This window comes from Euphorbia lathyris, chromosome 1, assembly GCF_963576675.1.
Source record: "Euphorbia lathyris chromosome 1, ddEupLath1.1, whole genome shotgun sequence".
Taxonomy (NCBI): domain Eukaryota; kingdom Viridiplantae; phylum Streptophyta; class Magnoliopsida; order Malpighiales; family Euphorbiaceae; genus Euphorbia; species Euphorbia lathyris.
Window position 1 is genome coordinate 73181696 of NC_088910.1, and position 23123 is coordinate 73204818.

Below are 23123 nucleotides of genomic sequence, written 5' to 3' on the forward strand. Positions count from 1 at the left end.
TCTTAAACAATTCTTTAGTGGCTTTTCTTACCATTCATCGTTCCAAAACAAATTCTTCATCTTGTGCATCGCTTAAACCCTTAGAATCTGTAGTACACGGTGAGGATTCAGTTGGGCTTATATGTTGCGATGTTTTGGTTTTTTCTTTGACAAGTTTGAGGCAAATTTTGGTGCATATCGCAACTCATTCCAACAATGCATGTATCGAAAAGAAGACTTTTGTAGACTCTTGTACATCTCTAATGCTTGACATACTTGATAGCAATAGATAACATCAATATCATCTAATAAATAAAAAACATCATTTATATATGAATGTAAAATTATAAGTACAAAATTTACCTTATCGTGTTCTATTACTCCACTCTGATTTCTAGCATCTACTTGGTTATAATAACCTTGAAACTTACTTTACATTAAGGTTAATTGAAGACCAATGATTCATCAAAGAGTTGTAATTTGGATCTGAATTGAATTGCTTATGTTCATGAAAATAAGCAGCGATTCGATTACAATATGTCTGTTGTGTTTGACTGTTTCCATGTATAGGATGTATGCTAACATTTAGCCATTCAGAAATGAGTAACATATCCTCTTGTGAAGAGAAATTTTTGGGTAAATTACATACGTGATGTACAATCTTTACCTATTTTCACACTTTGGTGTACAACCTTCAATTTTGCACACTAAAATGTACAACCTTTTGGTGACCTCCCACTAAAGTGTACAACAGGTAATTATAACCGGTCAACCCGAAGTCAACACGCCACCTCAGCAATTTAACTTTTCTAAAAATAAAAAATTAACCTAATAAATATAAAATTACTTTTATACCCTTTATTAAAATCATCTTCTTCAACCTCCGCCCTTATTTTCTTTCTACTCCATTTTCAAAAATTATTTCTCTCTCTTCAACCTTCATACTTGTTTTCTTTATACTCCATTTTGAAAAAATTATTTCTCTCTCTTATTTTCTCTCTCATCTCTCTCATCACTTCTCCCTCTAACTCTTCCTTCTCTCTCTAACTCTTCCATCTCTCTCTAATTCTCCCTTTCTCTCTCTATAATATCTTATAAGCTAGTGAGGAAATTAATTATGCAACTCTCTCCGAGCAAGCAGAAGACTTATGATAGCCAGGAAGAAGTAAATGAATCATTACTTCACCATTCCTTCATGCCCAATATCTAGATAAAACACAATCCAGGTTGAATATCAAGCAATATTCACTTTCAGCAATCAAATTCTAGAATCTTAATTGAAACTAAGCTGTTGAATCAACAACCAACAAAGAAATAATAATAGTTAATCAGAATCATTAAGAAAATGGCCCCATGATGACCAATAAATTAATCAGACAAAATCAATTAGTTAATCTTCATTATCAAAGAGCTAAATACTTGTCCAATTTCCTAAGGAAACCATTGACAATGACCACAATTTACCTTTCTCTTTAATGGCAGAAAATAACTCTCTTCGTTAAAGGTTCCAAAATGCAAATGTAAATAAATAACCACAGAACCCAAATTCAAACACAGATGAGATAAAAAAAACCAGATCAAAAGATTGAAGATTTAAGTAATTGAATCAATGGAAGTAGTCAAAATCCAATCTTGACAGAACCCAAGAAAGAAATCACATAAGAGCCAATAAAATTTATAACGGAGAGAAATTGGAAAGAAGAAAACTCACATGTAAAAAAACTTGAGCAGCTAAACACATGCACACATCTGAAAATCAAGAAACAAGAAAGGAGAAGAGAAGAGGCTTTGTAATGGTAAGTTATAATATTATTAATTGAAAAGAAAAAAACGAAAAAGAAAAAGAAGAAGAAAATCAAAGATAGGAGACAAAAGGAAAACGAGAGTGAAGTGTATGAAAGGAAGTGGTTCTGTGTATGAGAGTGCAGTGGTTCAGTGTATGAAATTAATTTCCTAACTAGCTTATAAGATATTATAGAGAGAGAAAGGGAGAATTAGAGAGAGAAGGAAGAGTTAGAGAGAGAAGTGATGAGCGAGATGAGAGTTAGAGAGAGAATGAGAGAGATGAGAGTTAGAGAGAGAAATAATTTTTGAAAATGGAGTACAAAGAAAACAAGTATGAAGGTTGAAGAGAGAAATAATTTTTGAAAATGGAGTAGAAAGAAAATAAGGGTGGAGGTTGAAGAAGATGATTTTTTAAAGGGTATAAAAGTAATTTTATATTTATTGGGTTAATTTTTTATTTTTTGAAAAGTTAAATTGTTGAGGTGGCGCGTTGACTTCGGGTTGACCGGTCACAATTACCTGCTGTACACTTTAGTGGGAGGTCACCAAAAGGTTGTACATTTTAGTGTGCAAAATTGAAGGTTGTACACTAAAGTGTGAAAATAGGTAAAGGTTGTACATCACGTATGTAATTTACCCATAAATTTTTTGTTCAAACTTTTTCTGTTTATTACTTCCAGAAGAACCAATCTGAGATTGAAAAGGGAACTGATCTTGTGTGGCGGGAATTTGAGAGTGTTGAGGTGATTGTGACGTATATTCTTCATGGTTATCATATACGCCATTGTTCATCAAATTTGTGTAATACCAATCCATAACAAACTGGCCAACTAAAGCAAAATCTACTTGAAAACTAGACACTAAAAGTCTAACAACTTAATACAACTTATTAAAACAATAGCTACTAAAAGTCGAACAAATTAAGAACACAACAGAGTTTTAGCAAATTGATAGTTTAGATGAATTTTCAAGCAAATTAAAAGCACAACTAACCGAAGGTTTAATCAAGAGATGCTCCGAAAATCAAAATCAGTCTGAGAGTAAGTCAGATTTAAGCAAGAGATGCTCCAAAAATCGAAATGCAGTTATCAACAAAATTCACATTAAGTAAAATCCAAAAACTCTCAGAAACTATAGTCAATGCTTGGAAAAAAAAGCAGCTACAACTGATGTATCATATGCAACAATTTTCATTTCATATTAGGCCGGTAACAACTATCAAACAAAAATACAAAGGGTGAAACAACAACCAATTTGAAGATTGAGAATAAATTAAACATAACGCCTATATAAATTAATTGATGTTGATTGTAATCTATTAGTTGAAAAAGATAGAAAGTTTATTACTGAACATCAAAATAATAGCATGTAAGCTTATTTGTTTGAGTTTTTAAAAATTAAATACATGTTAGACACAGCAACAAAGATAGAAAGTTGATTACTGACTAATTATATATGTTAGACACATTGAAAATAATTAAACCATGATCAACTTACATTTTTCTTGGTCAAACACAACTTGCCTCATCTATACACACTTAGCTATTTATCAATTAAAAGCAAAACCACAAATTAAGTACCACAAACCTGCAAATTTTAATCAATTCTCTAACTTCCACTAAACACAACCTTGCCAATTGCAGCAAAACTTGGAAAAATTACATGTTATACATATCAACTTTTAAATAGGTATTATATAACAATGAATTGCAATAATCAATATCCTTGTAACTGTCATATGCCACCATGCACAAACTTCTTGAAATGTTGATCATGCTGTCCAGTTTTACTGTTCTTCTTTATCTGCTCAGTTCCTATCGTAGGACTGCAGACTCAAAAGGAGTATCAACAAAACTTTTCATCTCTCAATTCCAACATCTTCATCAACTGATAATTGGAAATGAGTCAACAAATCACCCAATGAATCAACAAAAATTAATAACAACAAATTGAACGAATCCACTTCATCTGAATATTTCAAATGGAAAACAACAAACTATGCTGGCAGATGGCAATAAACAGAGACATATCAGACAATGGTCAAGTTTTCTCTTCATATCAACTGAAAAAAAATTACCAACTTGAATCAACATAAATTAATTGAACATACAATTAAAAACTAAGAAAAACCCAAAAATTAATTTAACATGCATGCAGAAACTAAGAGAAACCCAAAAATTAATTGAACCTACAAGAAAAATTGGGTAGTTATCCAAGAAAAACCCAAAAAATAATTGACCAGCAAAATAAATCCCAAAAATTGAGTAATAATCCAAGAAAAACCTTAACATTTATCAATTGCAACCTATTGTGACCAAGCCTCCTCGACAACTTCTCTAATTTCGACCGTCGAGAAGATGGAGCTCTGGTGCAGACCATTCTTATAGAGAACAGAGAAAGAAACAAATCAAGAGACAGAATTTAATATTAAATAATAGAAATAAAGAGCCTTCAGAGCTCGTTAAAAGAAGCGAGCAAAACACCTCTCGCCAAAATAATAGCCAACCACTGTTGGAGTTCCTCTCTCGCTATTCTACTCACTAATTTTGACGATACAGTGGTTTGAAGAGCAGTGTTGGAGATGCTCTAAAGGTAGGGATGCAACACCCTATGACCATCAACTGGAGTTGAATTTCTATTGACAGAGGTGTGCACGTATTAGTCAAGGTCAAAGGTCCATTGTATGTGCCGATTTTGTCTTTGTTTTTCTATACTTCCTTTCGGATGATCCTATACATGTTTTTTTACTAATGATCTATCTTTGTCATCTTCTTTTGGTTTATTTCTCCCTCCATGTCTTTTGTGACCTGATTAGTTTTTGTGGGAAGATTCTTTGTCGCTTCCGCCCTTTTCTTTCCAATGCTGCCGCAACCTCCTTTTAAAAATTCCCGACTCTTGCCTTTGTCGGGAAGGGCTACGTGATTTGGATCATTTCCTGCATGGGGATGGGCTCCTGGCGTATCTTTTTGTTGGTCAAGATGTTCGATGGCTGGATTTTTCGAAGTTGTTTTGGTCATCGCGACTTTGTCTGCTTTTCTCAAATTTTCTTTTAACTCCATCATCTCTACCGCATGTGTTACTCTCATATTGTCCATCTCTTTTAGGATTTTGGCCAGGTTTTGGGTAAAACGACCTATGATTATATCCACTAGCCTCTAGTATTGCGGTTCTAGTGGCCCTTGGTGTCCAGCTTTTGGCTCAAAATCCTCCCTATGTTCTTCATGGATTTCCGATAAGGGGGTTTTCTTAGGTCGTTTGGTGTGGCTTCCTCATGGCATCATTGTTTTCTCTGATAAGTCATGTTTTTTTACGGTCCACATCACTGCACCAATGTTAACTCTATTTCTGAAGCTCCTTCTGAATCCTTCCTTGAGTCACCTACAAGACAGAACAAAGAGAGGTCATAGTCCGATGAACTCGCTCTGATGCCTAAGTAAGCAAGGGCTAGAAGGGTTGAAGGTAATGCATTGCTTGTGAGATAGTGATGTTACTATACCCTCTAGGTTTTATCATACCTATCTTTTATAGTGTTGATGCTGAATCCTTTTTTTAGGAGTTCTTCAAAATCCTTCTTATATTAGGAGAAGTATTCTCTTATGAGTTTTTTTCTAGGAGAAGTCTTCTAGTTGGGTTCAATTAGCTGACAGGGGGATTTTCCTTAATGGAAAACGTTTCCTAAAAGTTCGACAAATCTGAAGGCTCTTAGTCTTCCACGTGAATATTGGATCTGAAGGCTCTCAAAACTCCACGTGTCCATTTTTATTTCGTACGATATCAATTCCTTTGCTGATTTTCGGTTTAAAACCTTCACAATTTCCACACTAACCACTTTGGAACAAGAATAACTTAGCTGGGATCAATTGGTCGAATAAGAGTCTCCACCAGTTGTTTAATCATTGTCACTGCATTAGAAAGCATTATTATCTCTACATTGGAAAACTTATACATGAATGAATCCTCCACAGTTGTAGTTCTGTTTTTAAAGCTTGTTCAGAGATCAACTTCACAAGTAGTAGGTAATATTTTAGTTCTCCCATAAAAAGAAAACTCCGGTACTTGATATCATTAGAGGCATGGTATAAAATATTGGTAGCATGGTATACAAGCTATTGTGGACAAGCTAATCTCATAAATTTTATTTAAATATGGAGCACACATTTTTTCTACAATTGGTGATTTCACATCTAGATTTTCCAAGATTACAAAATAAAAAAATATATCCTTATTTGAGGATAAAGAAGTCAGAGAGAAAATTAAAGTAGCAATATAAGAGGTGAATATTAATCTTCAATTAGATTTTCGAGCCTAAAAGAATGATATCCTCAACTATATTTAAGAGGTGAATATTAATCACAAAGAAATTATTATAGAAAGAAGATGAAAACTCGGGAAAACCTAGATGAAATTACAAACAATTGGTTTTCTTATAGAGAGTTGAAAGAAAAAATGCATATGCCAATTGGTTTAAAGATTAACATGTTAACAAGATGTGCATTGTTGAGTCTGAGTGTTAGTATGGGAATGGGAATGGCAATGGCAATGCCAAGTCCAAAACTTAATGTGTATGATGTGACAAGATATGGTATAATCGACAATGAAAGAATAGACATTGGCCAGGCATTGAGCAAGGCTTGGAAAAAAGCATGTGCAATGGAGACTGGAATAAACAAAGTTCTTATTCCAAAAGGTAAGTATATGTTAGGTATGGTTGAACTAACAGGTCCTTGTAAGACTGACATGAGGCTTGAGATTAAAGGTACCTTAAAAGCTCCTATTGACCTTGATGGAGATCGTTGGATTTCTTTCAAAGGCATTGATAGATTTAAAATATTTGGTCATGGAACTCTTGATGGACAAGGTTCTCTTGCTTGGAAGAAAAATAATTGTGCTAAGGATCCTAATTGTGACCCTCTTCCCATTGTAAGCACATATATACATACATACTCTTTCCATTAATTTTATAGATTTTTGGAATAACTAGTTTTAATTTTGTTGTTGTTGATCAGAGTGTAAGGTTTAATTCAGTTAACAACAGTATTATCCAAGACGTGACATCAGTGAACAGCAAGAATTTTAATTTTAATCTGTTGAATTGCCACAACATGTTATTCAATCAAATAACAGTGATAGCACCTGAAAGTAGCATTAATACAGATGGAATTCATGTTGGACGTTCGAGTGAGATAAGAATTATGAATTCAAAGATTGGAACAGGTGATGATTGCATCTCAATTGGGGACGGAACTCGTAACTTAAACATCACTGGAGTAATATGTGGACCAGGTCATGGTATTAGTATTGGAAGCTTAGGAAGGTACGAGAATGAACAACCAGTCACTGGTATTTATGTTTCTAAATGTAAAATCTCCAATACCGATCAAGGCATTAGAATTAAAACATGGGCAGCTTTACAACCTAATGTTGCTTCGAATTTGCATTTTGAAGATATTGTCATGGATAATGTCTCCATTCCTATTCTTATTGATCAACTTTACTGCCCCTCCGGTGAATGCAATAACAAGGTAATTCCATTTTATACAAAATTAACCTAAAACATCTTCAACTTTTAATTAATATCTTTGAGTGTTTTTATATTCAGGGAGCATCAAAAGTAAAGATAAATGATGTTTCTTTCAAAAATATAAGAGGAACATCATCAAGTCCAACGGGTGTTAAACTTCAATGTAGCAGTGGACTACCATGTCAAAATGTGGATCTTATTAACATTAACATTAAATATAATGGAAACCAAGCCCCCGCAAAAATTGAATACACCAATGTTAAACCCAAATTCATAGGCACCCATCACCCTCCTACTAAACCTATTCCTATCCGAATGTTAATGTTTCAGCAGACCACATGAACTCAATCTTTTTTTCTAATTAATCAACACAATAGGTATGCTTACTTGTCTACGTTAATTGTATCTTCCTTTCCTCATGTAATTACTCAATTTTGATCTTTTATTCTAATTTCCTTATGTAAATATGTCCTATATGCTAATTATCTCCTCTACAAGAAACAACATGGACATCCCTTCCGGAAATAATTTATTGAAAATCACTTAACTCATGATTACAATAAGTTGATATTATAGTAAATATATGGAAATCAAAATTAGAGATTAAAAACTTATAACAAATTTTAACCTACATGCAACAATAACAAACTTTTACGAAATTACATCAATATACACAATTTATTTCTTGTCCGTAAACTCTTAAAATATTCAATAAGGACCGTCAATATCATCACTCTTTTTTTATATGGAAAAATAGGGGTAACACATAAAAACTTATCGATATAAAAGTAACGTATCGTGGCTGGAACCACTGTTCTGAAAATGAATTTTGGCAGACCGAGGCACAATTTGATATCCGGTCATTTCCCAATGTTAACATATCTACCTCATAACTTATGCACTCAATGTCAAAAGTAATGGAACAACAAAGGCTAAAATTGCCTAGAAGAAATCAAGTTTGCAAAGATAATTCGAGAGAATAAAACATAATGCAAAAGAAACATTGAAATTCTATTATATATTTTAACTGAAAAAAAAACTGAACATTAGAAAGTGGAGTTATGGGGAAGAAAGCAGAAACAATCTTTCAGAAAGGAGATAAATTAGGAAGTTAACATTTTGATGTTAGTTGTTGCAATGAACTAAAATTGTTGAAGAATTAGTCAAAAGGGTTTAAAACGTGTCTGGAAAATATTAAAATTTGGGTCCCGGCCCTAGCCCGGAATGGAGTGGGCGACGCGCGCACATCGTTATATTTACCAAAACCCATCTTAATACAACTTGATAACCCATAAAGCCCAAAACAATATAAACTCTTTCAACTTCTCATAAGTTGCCTATGGGGGATAGAAAAACACTTCAAATGGCTAAAAGGCTAAGAGCCACTTCACAAGCACTTTTAGACAAACACATGACTTAAATGGCTAAAGTCATTTTACAAACAATCCCCCATGAATGGCTTTATATATAAAAAAATAACTTAAGAAGAAAAAAAAGAAAAACTTTTCTCGGCAATAAAAAAACAAGGTTTTGAAAAACTTAAGTATCAACGTCTTTCGATTGAATTGATTTGTAGTGATGTGAGACAACCGTTTACAATTTTAGAAGTGAATTGCTCTTGAACTTCCATAAACTTAACCGAGACCCCTACAACATGTAAAAACCTTTGAAAACCTTTGTTGTTCTGTGATAAAGAAAATATAGTGCTTTTGATCTTTCATGCGTACACCTTGGTTCTCATGAGTGCTCTAGAAATAATACCAAATGCTATTATAGAACATGTCCCACCTTAATAGTTAAGTAGGTGATTTCAATATGAAATCATTAAGAGTTTCTCATAATTCATCCTCCAAAAATAGATCCATCAAGTCCATTAAAATGAACCACCACAAAACGATCATATGTCATGGGAATGGGAGAAATATAGTGCATAAAAAGGATAACACAGTTTAATTTGACCACGACTGGTGTCCACCATACCTCCTTTAATCAATGGGGTTTAACCCCACTCCTATCGATGTTTCAAGAACAACTCTTCTAGCTAACCCTTTCATGAAAGTATCTACTAAATTCCTTTCAGATCTCACATAATCTACTCAAATTATCCCATTTCTTAAGAGTTGTTTAACTACACCATGTCTAATGCGAATGTGTCTTCTCTTCCCATTAGATTCACTATTTTTACGCAGTCGCTATAGCTATTTATGAATGATAATGGAGTGAGACAAGTGCAGAAGATCCCCCCCCCACAATGGAATATATGCTAATAGACTCCTCAACTATTCTTCTTCTTAACTAGCCAACTCATTGTATATAAATTCGCGTTCCATGGTTGAGCAGGAAATACATGTTTATTTTGATGACTTCTAAGAAATGGAACCACCACCCAAAATAAACATATAGCCACTGGTGGAGCTTGCCTCATCAGTTTGCATCACTATATCCTTCTAAAACTGCAAGAAATGTAGTAAAATGCAAACTATAGTTCATGATACCTTTCAACTATTTAAGTAGATGATGAAGAGAATTCCAGTGTTCCTTATTTGGATTGTGATTATATCTACTCAATCTACTAACTGTTAGGGATTATAGCCAGTTAATCAACTGTAGCGCAGCAGAATTGCGGTTTAAAATTTATTTCTAATCCCTTATAGCTTGATCTTTGTCCATTAACCATTGATTGAATAAAACCTTTTGATCCTCTTAAGGATATAAACATACCCGGACTATCTCTTCTAGAGATGGCTGGAGAATCTACAAGGTAATAAGATCACCGTAGTCAGGTGCACGAACAACTATTGAGCTAGAACCGGTGCTAGCCGAAGAACGGATGAAGAACTAGAGATATAATGTAATTAGCCAATATATTCCACTATTTTGGAAAATTGTGGAAAAAAATGTGCTTACCCAGGCATTATTGTTTTGGCCGAATGTGTATGTTGTAATTAGGTTTAGAGTGTTTTAATTTATATATATAGTGTATTCCTAAATCTAATTGGTTTAGGGTTAATTGGTTAATTATAAAAGTAATCCAATCCTAATCTAATTACATAAATAAATACGAATAATATTTGTTCTATGCAATTAATTATGATTAGATTAAATTTAATTACCCTAATTAAATGAATAACACTAATTAATAAATTGATGTATTAATCTAATTAATTATTCACTGAATGCAATTTCATTAATTTACAAATTAATTAATTGCATCCCGCAAACTAATTAATCAATTAAATACACAATACTTAAGACCATTAATCAATTACCTTGATACAGAGTATCAATTAATCAATTAATTAACCACCAATTAACTTGACATTTTACTGTCAATCAATTAATTAATTTCTATCTCTCCAATGTACCGTTCTATAAGTTCTAACTCAGATGTTCGATGTGCACGATCCTGTGGGAGTGTCCTTAGCTAGCAGTGAGCTTATGGCTCACAGACAGTAAGTGGATTCTAGCAAACCATTACTGCCCTTAACTAAGACAAAGTTTCATCAGTCTAAAGATACAGAGACCCTGTACCTTCACAGATGACTATAGCCGATATGGGTATGTGTATCTGATGAAACATAAATCTGAAACTCTTTTGAGATTCAAAGAATTTAAAAATGAAGTAGAAAATCAACTTGGCAAGAAAGTAAAAGTGCTCCGGTCTGAAAGAGGGGGCGAATACTTGAGCCAAGAGTTTGTCTCATTCTTGAGAGAGTGTGGGATTGTTTCCCAACTCACTCCTCCTGGTACACCCCAATGGAATGGAGTGTCAGAAAGGAGGAATAGGACCCTGCTCGACATGGTCCGCTCAATGATGAGTCAAGCTTCTCTCCCTATCTCCTTTTGGGGATTTTCTTTGGAAACTGCTGCTCATATAATTAATAATACACCGAGCAAGGCAGTTGAAGGAACACCATATGAATTATGGACGGGCCGAAAGCCCAACGTTTCCTTCATGAAGATTTGGGGTTGTGATGCACATGTCAAGAAATTGATAAGTGGCAAACTAGAGTCCAAATCTATCAAATGCCAGTTCGTGGGTTGCCCTAAGGAAACTAAGGGTTATTACTTCTACAACCCAGCCGAGAATAAAACATTCGTGGCTAGGTTTGCAGTCTTTTTGGAAAAGGAATTCCTTTCCAAAGTAGACAGTGGAAGCAATATTGATCTCGCTGAGATTCAAGACTCACCGACTCCTGCAGCAGATGCTGAGGATGCTCAGGTAACTGATTTAGGTCCTCAAAAAAAATTGAGGTCTTAACTTCTTTTACCATTTGATATCGATATTATAAACTAGAGGCATGACGGGTGTCATCCTCTCTGATGTTTATGATATTTCTTGATCTTAAGTAGATCAATGAATCAGATAAGTAAACTACTTATCAGGGTGTGGCCACACACTTATCAATCTCACTTATCAAGTGGCCTATGATATCATCTCATTGTTACATGAGTGGTAATTCCATCACTTCACTATCAATACCAACGTGTTCACATGTTCACGCAATCATACTCGTATTTGGCATTCTGTTACAGACCTGTTAGGCGTATGTCAAAATGAACTGGATTCCACATTGATATTATAATAAAATATGGTTTGAAGATCGTTAGAGACCTACTTAAGAAAATATTATGACACAACCACCATGTAGTTTTCTCGGACGGATCGATCCACTCACATGTATACAACTTGTACCCATATTCACAACTGACTTATCAAGTGCTATGGCTAGTATCAGTTACAAAACATCAATCTCTAAGTTCTAAAACTAAACTAGTAGGCATCTCTATAGTGTAATCTCCGATCTCCAATGCCTCTACACGAGCACCATTGCCGACTCGAAGATCCACTTCACCAGATCCTAAAAACCTCATATTTCTCCATCCTTGCACATTTGAACAAATGTGAGTACCACATCCAGTGTCTAAAACTAAAGATGTAGAAATAGCCAGATTTATCTCAACAACATAAATGCCAGAACCAGAAGCTTTAGCCTTTTGGTTCTCCCTTAGCTTTGGATACACGTTCTTCCAGTGTACCTTCTCATTACACTCATGACAGATATCATCTGTCGAGGCCATCCTACCCTTAGGAGCTGCCGCCTTCCTTGTCTTTGACTTGGCCTTTTAGGCGTTCGCCTTGGACTTGGACTTGGCCTTTCCCTTAGGCATGTTCCCTTTGTTGGCTGGTAAGGTAGCAGTCAGTACAGATTCCTTCCGCTCGTGTCTACAAACCTTTTGCAAGTTCATAAAACAGTCAAGGAAATCAGTCCCTGAAAGTTTTTCCTTTTCCAGGATTAGTTTCAGTGAGTTGTTGCTTGTTGCAGACATTATTTCTTTTATGTAACTTGGTGATTTTTTTATCTACGTGGAAAAATTACATTAGAGTTAGAATAAAGGGCTTAAACCAAAGATCAAATTAATAATCCATTTTAATTCGTTATTGGTGATATTTGTTTGGCTGTCTTGACCAAGATCCACAATCTATCAACAATCGACCGAGCTAAGGCTCCGTCGTCAACCATTGACGATTTGGTAGGATAAACTATCCAATCCTACGCAAGGACTCTTGGTTCGATGGGCTTTGTGACACTTAACCCATCTATGCTTAGGGCTCGCTCTGAGCTAATGCTACACACGTTGAGTCCAACCACCATACATGTGTTAGCCATACCGAAGTATCCTAACCCTCAACGGTCCACTAATTCCTATAGCATACCTGCTAGGGCAAGTCATACATACATTGTAGCACTACTTGGGAGGAAGAGGTGTGAATCTGGCGAGCACTTTTAAACGACTCAATATTTCATTATTCGGATTAATTAAGTGATACGACTTTAACATATAATTATCGTGGGTGATGATCTGGTGAATCTGGAAAGCACTTTTAAACGACTCAATATTTCATTATCCAGATTAATTAAGTGATGCAGCTTTAACATATAATTATCGCAGGTGATGATCTGGTGACCAATACTACTTATATTTCATGTTATACTAAGCAATTGTATAATCAAAATAAACATAGAGACTCTATGAGCCTTATAATACATCCTAGTGAAACTAGATATATACTATCTAATCTTCACGGGCTTGCTTCAAATCTCATTAGGCTCCCACAATGGGCTTGGACCATCTGGGCTTCTTCACGATCAATTGCAATTTTATAAATAGAACCTATTCTAAAATTACATTAATAAAAGAATGGCACGTAGGCCATATTTCCCAAAATAATTAAATTACAAACAGACTTTAATTTAGGGCCCATAGAACTCTATAACAGGTTGCTGCGCGGTAAGACATACAAATATAATGAATGATCATGGAATTCCAAAATCATCTAATAAAGTTAAGCTAAGTTACTTAGGGTGAAATCGCCAATTTTACCATATGTGACTAAGGCCCATAAAGGCCCAAACGATTAACATCCATTTAAATACAAAATTACAATTTCACTCCCACTTAATTTTTAGGGTCGTCACATATCTAAAATTTAGGCCTCCCAATTTAAACCAATGCCACAGTCTATTGGGCCAATTTCACAAATTAACCATATTCAATTTTACACAAATTATCAATTCGATTAAAATTAAATATGCATGCCAATCAAAATCCTTTTAACACCAATTAATTTTATTCAAAACACGTTTAATAAATTAAATGGTATTAGGGCCCTGATTTTATTAAATTACATGTGAAAAAATTTTAAAAATTAAAATTAGTCCCGTTAAATTCAAAATTAAACTAATTCTGAAGTTTTTTAACGGACCCGGGACATCGACGGGGCTACTGTCTAGCGGATAACACCAGTGCCGCTGTCCGTCCAACAGCAGTCCTGCGACTGCTATTCCGTGTTCGGAACTATTTTTTATTACTGTTTAATAAAAAATTGTTGTTGTATTTTTATTTAATTTTAAATTATTTTAAAATTAATTTCAGAACCAAATAATACAAAATACAGATAGAAATAATAAATAGAAAACCTTCTAAAACAATTTCTACACGAGAAATTAATAGGAAATATCAAAACTTGATTTGGAAAAATAATAAAACCAAATCACATTAATTTTTCAATCAATCAAAACGAATAAACCATGCCTCTGATACCACTGTCAGGGATTATAGTCAGTTAATCAACTATAGCATAGCGAAATTGTGGTTTAAAATTTATTTCTAATCCCATATAGCTTGATCTTTGTCCATTAACCATTGATTGAATAAAACATATTGATCCATTTAAGGATATAAACAGACCTGGACTGTCTCTTCTAGAGATGGCTGAAGAATCCACAAGGTAGTAAAATCTCCGTAGTCAGGTGCACGAACAGCTATTGAGCTAGAACCGGTGCTAGCCGAAGAACGGACAAAGAACTGAAGAGAGAATGTAATTAGCCAAGATATTCCACTATTCTGGAAAATGGTGGCCGCCATTCATAATGTGCTTGCCCAAGCCATTATTGTTTTCGCCGAATGTGTATGTTGTAATTAGGTTTAGAGTGTTTTAATTTATATATAGAGTGTATTTCTAAACCTAATTGGTTTAGGGTTAATTGGTTATTTATAAAATTAATCCAATTTTAATCTAATTACATAATTAAATACCAATAATATTATTCTATGTAATTAATTATGATTAGATTAAATTTAATTACCCTAATTAAATGAATGACACTAATTAATAAATTGACATATTAATCTAATTAATTATTCATCGAATGCAATTTCATTAATTTATAAATTAATTAATTGCATCCCGCAAACTAATTATTCAATTAAATACTCAACATTTAAGACCATTAATCAATTACCTTAATACAAAGTATCAATTAATCAATTAATTAACCACCAATTAATTATCTTGACATTTTACTGTCAATCAATTAATTAATTTCTATCTCTCCAATGCACTGTTCTATAAGTTCTAACTCAGATGTTCGATGTGCACGATCCTATGGGACTGTCCTTAGCTAGCAGTGGGCTTATGGCTCACAGAAAATAAGTGGGTTCTAGCAAACAATTGCTTCCCCTAACTAAGACAAGTTTCAGTAGTCTAAAGATGCAGAGACCCTGTAGTTATCTCTTAACTTCTTTTACCATTTGATATCGATATTATAAACTAGAGGCATGGCGGTTGTCATCCTCTTTGATGTTTATGATATTTCTTGATCTTAAGTAGATTAATGAATCAGATAAGTAAACTACTTATCAGGGTGTGGCCACACACTTATCAATCTCACTTATCAAGTGGCCTGTGATATCATCTCATTGTTACATGAGTGGTAATTCCATCACTTCACTATCAATACCAATGTGTTAACATGTTCACCCAGTCATACTCGTATTTGGCATCCTGTTACAGACATGTTAGGCGTATGTCAAAGTGAACCGGATTCCACATTGATATTATAATGAAATCTGGTCTGAAGACCGTTAGAGACCTACTTAAGAAAACTTGTGACACAACCACCATGTAGTTTTCTCGGGCGGATCGATCCAGTCACATGTATACAGCATGTACCCATATTCACAACTGACTTATCAAGTGTTATGGCTAGTATCAGTTACTACCATACAGTCATCGAATATACAAATGTGTGGTCCTAATCATTCCCATGATAGAATAGACTTGGGATATGGTTTTATGATTATCAATCAATGGATTCTGTTGACATATAAGTTGTTAGTTAGTGATAGAAGACTTGCTTGGTTCCTTTTCCTTTGTAGTCTCTTGTATATCGATCCTACCACATATAGGAATCTGTTCTATATAACACTCCTACTTCACATAGGATTATGTCATGTGTATAAATATTCTTCAAAGGTTAATATAATGATTATTCCGCCTAATTATTTTCTACTTGGTATTAGAGCAAGGTTCAACCTAGCCGCATAACCTACTCTACTCTGGCATAACCTAGCCGTATATTAGAGAAAGGTTTAACCTAGCCGCATAACCCTATTCCTTTTTCTTTCAAAACCCTAGCCTCATAACCTACTCTACTCTAGCATAACCTAGCCGCATATCAGAGAAAGGTTTAACCTAATTATTTTCCTCTTTTCTTTTCACTGCATAGACCTTTAATTATATCTGTTCCCATGAATACAATAGGTCTCGGACGTTTCATGATTATCAATCAACGGATACTCCATACATGTTTCATAGCACAAGATATGAATATTATGAATTATTGCCTTTATTCATATAACACATATACAATGTATTCAGGTAATATACAAAATGTCTAATACATATTCCAGAACCAATGCTACGAACTAGGGCACACCAACAGTCTCCCTCTTGACCTAGGTCTAAGTAAGCATTGCCCTAATTCCTACAGATCTATCGTGATCGTCATACTTTGTCTCTCATAGCGCTTTGGTCAAAAGATCAATGACATTGTCCTCTGTGTCTACCGTCTCTAAAGAAAATTCACCTATATTCACGATTTTTCCGAATGGAGTGAAATTTCCTGAGCAAGTATGTTGATCTCTTGTGTGACTAGGGTCCAGTGCTTGTGCCATGGCCTGTTATTGTCACGGAAAACATCAACCGATCTTAGGATAGCTTTACCTGGTCTTAAATCGATTATGTACTTCTTGATTAAAATTGCTTCCCTTGCAGCATGGCATACAGTGATGCACTCAGCTTCCTTGTAGAATCTGCAATAGTCAGCTACTTTGTTCTTCTCCAAATAATGGCACCACCATTCAGGAGAAAACATATCCATACTGTGATTGGAATTCATCCTGACCAGTCTGTCAGGTGTAGCTCGATATTGCCAGCTCATCCTATCCTCCGAACACTAGGAATGCATCCTTTGTTCGGTTAAGGTACTTCAGGATAGCCTTAACTATCATCCAGTGCTCCCTATTAGGACCCGACTGGTATCGACTTGTCATGCTTAATATAATTGCAACATCGGGTCTCGTATATAATCTTGAATACATGATAGACCCTATAGCTGAAGCGTAAGGAATCTTCTGCATGCGTTCTCTGTCATATTCTATCTTAGGACTTTGTTTTTTACCTAGTATCAACCCATGGAGCATAGGAAGGAATCCCTTCTTTGCTTGATCCATGCTGAACTGCTTAAGAATCTTGTCTATATACGAGGCTTGACTCAAACCAAGAAGCTTTCGGGATCTATCTCTATAAATTCTGATCCCAAGTATTGTTTCAGCTTCTCCTAGCTCTTTCATTATGAAGCACTTGTTCAACCACTGTTTTAGTCCTTTGCAGTGTTGCAACACCGCCTCCAATAAGGGGTATGTCATCGACATACAACACCAGGAACGTTCATACGCTCCCACTCGCTTTTATATACACGCAAGGTTCATCGAGATTCTGCATGAATCCATACTTGGTGTAACCATCACAGCCTCCTCAAATTTCTTGTGGATCTGGTTCGGTTCCTATAGCATCCTCAGCTTCAGCTGCACGAGTTTGTGAGCTTTGAACTTTAGCGAGTTCAAAATTGCTCCCACTGTCTTCTTTGGAAAGGAATCCCTTCTCTAAGAAAACATCCCCTCTAGCTACGAATATTTATATTCTCAGCCGGGTTGTAGAAGTAATAACCCTTAGTCTCCTTAGGGTAGCCCACAAAGTGGCATTTGACAGATCTAGACTCTAGCTTGCCTCCCATCAATTTCTTGACGTGTGCCTCGTACCCCAAACCTTTATGAAATATACATTTCGCTTACACTCGGTCCATAATTCATATGGCGTACTTTCAACTACCTTGCTAGGTGTATTATTTATAGTGACAACAACAGTTTCCAAAGCATATCCCTAGGAGGGTTCGGTTTCTCCTCTTGGACACCCCATTCCATTGTGGAGTTCTAGGATGAGTGAGTTGGGATATTATCCCACACTCTCTCAAGTATTCGTCAAACTTTTGGCTTAGTATTCACCCCCCCTCTATCAGACCGGAGTGATTTTATGTTCTTGCCAAGTTGGTTCTCAACTTCGTCCTTAAAGTCTTTAAACCTTTAGAGGGTTTTAGATTTGTGCTTCATCAGATAAACATAACCATATCGGCCATAGTCATCCGTGAAGGTAACGAAATAGAGATATCTCATTCTAGCACTTGAGCTCATTGGTCTGCATATGTCCGAATGTATTAGCCCCAATAGCTCTATTTCCCTTTCACCAGTCTTGCTAAAAGGTGCCTTTGTCATTTTACTACATAAACAAGATTCACACGTATCATATGACTTTAAGTCAAACGACCACAGCACTCCACTAGAGTGGAGCCTAGCTATGCGTTTCTCATTTATATGCCCAAGACCATAGTGCCAAACGAATGTAGGATTCAAATCATTCTATTTGATCCTTTTAGTATTTATGTTGTAAATGTGCATTTCACACCTTAAAATCTAGGATGTATAACCCGTTCTCAAGTACGCCATTTCCATAAACAATATTGCTACATTTTATAGATAAAATTCCATGTCCAATATCAAAAGAAAATCCAGATTTATCCAATGTTGAAATCGGAATAAAATTCATGGCAGGTACAAAGTAACAATCCCTGAGCTCCAACACGAGCCTAGTGGGCATCACCAAAGAGTAGTCTCTGATTTCCAATGCCTCTACATGAGCGCTATTGCCAACTCGAAGATCCACCTCGCCAGATCCCAACAACCTCCTATTTTTAAGCCTCTGCACATTTGAACAAATGTGAGATCCACATCCAGTGTCTAAGACCCAAGATGTTGAAATAGCTAGGTTTATTTCGATAACATATATACCTAAAGGCAAGGCTAAGTCTTGCCCTTCTGTATCCCCCTTAGCTTTGGGCACACACTTTTCCAGTGCCCTTTCTCCATACACTCATGACAGAGGTCATTAGGGTGTGGCTTGAAAGCTTTCTTTGCTTTAGGCTTCGACTTTTGGGCCTTAGCCTTAAACTTGGAATACCCCTTCTTAGCACCTTTAGCCCCGCTGCCCTTGCTAACCAGCAGCACTTCCAGAGTCCTCTTTATGGACTGCTCGGCCTGCTTCAGCATGCCATGCAACTCCATGGTAGTTCCATTCTGACCCTGCATATTGTAGTTCAGGATGAAATTGTTGTAGGACTCTGGGAGTGAGCCCAAAACGATGTCCACTTGTGTCTCTACACTAACTGGGGCGTCCAACCTCAATAAACTATCGATGTAGCCCTTCATCTTAATCACATGTGTGCTAATAAATGTTCCAGCTTGCATAATCATTGTCATTAAAGCCTTGGTTGTTAGGTAGTGTTCCTGACGTGCTTGATCCTGGAACATCCTCTTCAAGGAGTCCATCATTTCCAAAGCATGCATGTCCATGAACTGCTTTTGCAGATCTAGGATCATTGTACCAAGCATGACATAGGTCACCTCTTTATCGTCCTTAACATGATGCTCATACTTCACTAAAGCTTCCTCTGTAATGCCTCGACCCGTCAGACGAGCTCTTAGAAGAGCAGCATTCAACACGTATTCCCTTGCCTCGTGCCTAAGAACAATAAGCATGTTCCTAGCCTAATTAATGAAATTCGGGCCTGAAAGCTTCTCCTTTTCCAGGAGTGGTCTGAGTGAATTACTTGTTGTTGCCATTAAGTCTTTGATTTAAATGATAGTTGATTCTACACATGGAAAAATTGGAGAGTTAGAATTAAGGTCTTTAGCCAAATACTCAAATTATTAATCTGTTACTAATTCGTTTTTGGTGATGTGATTTGGCTTATATATACCAAGATCCACAACCCTTCTATGACCGACTGAGCTAAGGCTCGCCAACCGGCCATTGAACGATTATGTAAGACAACTTATCCAATTCTCCAGCCTAGGGAACTCTTGGTTTGATGAGCGAATTGGCACTTAACTCATCGTGATTAGGGGCCTGCTCTGAGCTAAGACTACCCCATGTTGAGTCATACCTCAATTCATGTTAACTGCATCGAAGTACCTTAACACTCGACGACCCACCAATCATTACAATATACTCAGCTAGGGCATGACGCACACTGCAACCTTGCTTGGGAGGAATGGTTGTGAATTAGGATAGCACTTTTAATCGGCTCAATATTTTAATTTCTAGAATAAATTAGGTGATCAGTTTAATATGTAAAGACGTGTGATGATCTGGTAATCATATTGCAAATTAATGATACTGGATATCTTAAAGAAATATAAATAAAGCAATAGACATCTTATGGGCCTTAGAAAGATCAGTGACATGTCCACCATGAATCTTTCTAGAGTGGATCGGTCCACTCCCACATTGAGCTACATCAATGCGTACTTGTATCCATATCTGACTATACAAGTGTTGTAGTAGTGCTTCCTACACAACTACACAAATACTAGATGCATATACCTTTAGTTATATTCGTTCCCACAAGTACAAGAGGTCTCAGACGTTTCATGATTATCAATCAACGGATACTCCATACATGTTTCATAGCACAAGATATAAACATTATAAATTATAGCCTTTATTCATATAACACATATACAATGTATTCAGACAATACACAAAATGTCTAATACATATTCCAGAACCAATGCCTACGAACTAGGGCACACTAACAAGGACTTTAATTAATTAGAGATATAATCACATTAAACCTTCTAATTAATATTATCACATAATTAGATAATTTAACTATAACTATAATCTAATTATAATTATCAATTAAATTATCTTATCCATAATATACAAATTTCATCCCCCAAGTGTCTCCGCCCTCTCAATTACTATTTTGTCCTCTGATTCCAAGTCTCATGTGCGACCCAATAGGTTCTTACCACTACTAGCCGTATATATTTATTGGAATTAATTCAACGTGATTAATTTTAACTAAATATATAACGAAATGAGTCCAAAGACTGTTACTAGCAGAACCGTAAACATCCCCCCAGAACGATAAGAAGCCAGGTTGATACTGATGTTTACCTTTCCCATATTAGGTCTAGTATAATTTGATCCTTCATCGGCTATATCATTACATGAATCTGTAACTATGGAATATGTCAAGTTACATATAATGAGACATCTATTTTACTTGTCCAAGTAAAATTAACTCTGAATAGATAGGTTAAGTGAAATCTCAATTTCTACTCTTAACTATATCACCTTGCAAGGATTTCCAGTTAAGTCTTCCACATGAGGCCCTTGAATATATCTCATATCTATCAGGAGTGACGAATGCCCAATCTAACATCAACTACCCTACAATTACTTTATGTGATACCAATGCCTGCTCGCGTACACCTCAGAGCCATCCCTGTTATGGATCGCGTTTAAATAGAGTCTACGGATCACACTCCGTAATCCAGAATCACTAATTAATGTTTATTTGATTCTGAGGATTACTTATACCTACTAATACCATTTGAGATGAAACATATGACATTTAGATAAATCCATCCATCCAGTTATCTCAAGTCGAGTCCCCAATCCTAATGAACTCCTTCATCGGATACATGCAATTGCCTAGATATCTACATACTTAAAGCTTGTTAGATCACCTCTCTATTCACAACAGAATACACTATTACATACAAGTCTCAACAACACCATGTTAATCCCATGAACATATTACTTAACTTGGGGTTGTTTTAAGTTTATTGATTTATTATAAAGTATAGTCTCACTTCATGCTTGTATGAACACTTTATGATTACTTAAATAAACTTAGAATTTCTTTTATTTAACTTAATTAGTTCTAATAAAAAGATTAATGTCTTTATATAGTTAAACATACTATATCTTATAAAATAAACGATAACAAACAATTCATTTACAAATAGTTTACATCCTACAATAATTGTCTATAGAACTAAAGTCAATTGTTTTTTAAACTAATCCCAGAAGAATTCAAATGACGATCATGAACTCTTTGGGTCAAGGCGTTCATCAATGGATCTGCAACATTATCCTCTATGGGTACTCTTTCTATTCTCGCATCTCCTTTGGCTATGATATCTCTGATGAGAGGCTATCACTTGAGATAATGCTTGGATGCATTATGAGACCGTGGTTCCTTTGCTTGTGCAATGGCTCCATTATTATCATAGTACAGAGTAATGGGATTCACAATGTCAGGCACCACTCCTAGTTTTATCACGAACTTCCTAATCCAAACTGCCTCATTTGCTGCATCCACAGCTGCAATGTACTTTAACTCTATCGATGAGAAAGCTACGCTTCCTTGCTTGGAACTCTTCCAACTGACCGAGCCCCCATTTAGGATAAACAAGTATCCTATTTGGGATATGTAATCATTCACATCTGTTAGATAACTAGCATATGAAAATCCTTCTATTTTTAGTTCTCCACCTCCATATACGAAGAACATGTCTTTAGTCCTTCTCAAGTACTTAAGAATGTTCTTGACAGCAATCAAGTGATCATTTCTTAGATTTCCCTGATAGATATTTTTCATGCTTAAAGTAAATTCTACATCGGGCCTGGTGCAAAGCATGGCATACATGATCGAACCAACCGCATTGGAGTAAGGAATTACAACCATGCATTTTTTATCATCTTCTGTTTTAGGCCACTAATGATTAGTCAACTTGATTCCATGAAACATGGGCAAGTTACCCCTTTTCGATTCATGCATGTCAAGCTGCTTTAACATCAATTAGTCAATTGGAATAACTAATCTTTATAATTAAGGCCCAAGAATTTAATTGAATTATCAGTTCCATTAATAAATTACCTGATGTAATCTAATTAATCAATTGACTAATTAATTACATGAGGAAGTTTATTAATTAACTATAATCCACTTCTATTACTAACTTGATTAACTTGTTATTTAACAAATAATCAATTGGTCCCTTAAGTTAATTAATTAGCAAT

At 35.3% G+C, this 23123-nt stretch overlaps 1 protein-coding gene across 1 annotated transcript; it reads left to right on the top strand.

The window, feature by feature from the left end:
• Positions 1 to 6210: 6210 nt before the first annotated feature.
• Positions 6211 to 7627, top strand: LOC136218382 (exopolygalacturonase-like). The gene is made up of 3 exons (XM_066005221.1): positions 6211 to 6684; positions 6771 to 7286; positions 7364 to 7627. The coding sequence occupies exons 1-3, from the start codon at positions 6211 to 6213 to the stop codon at positions 7625 to 7627; spliced, it is 1254 nt and encodes a 417-aa protein (XP_065861293.1).
• The last annotated feature ends 15496 nt before the right edge of the window (positions 7628 to 23123 follow it).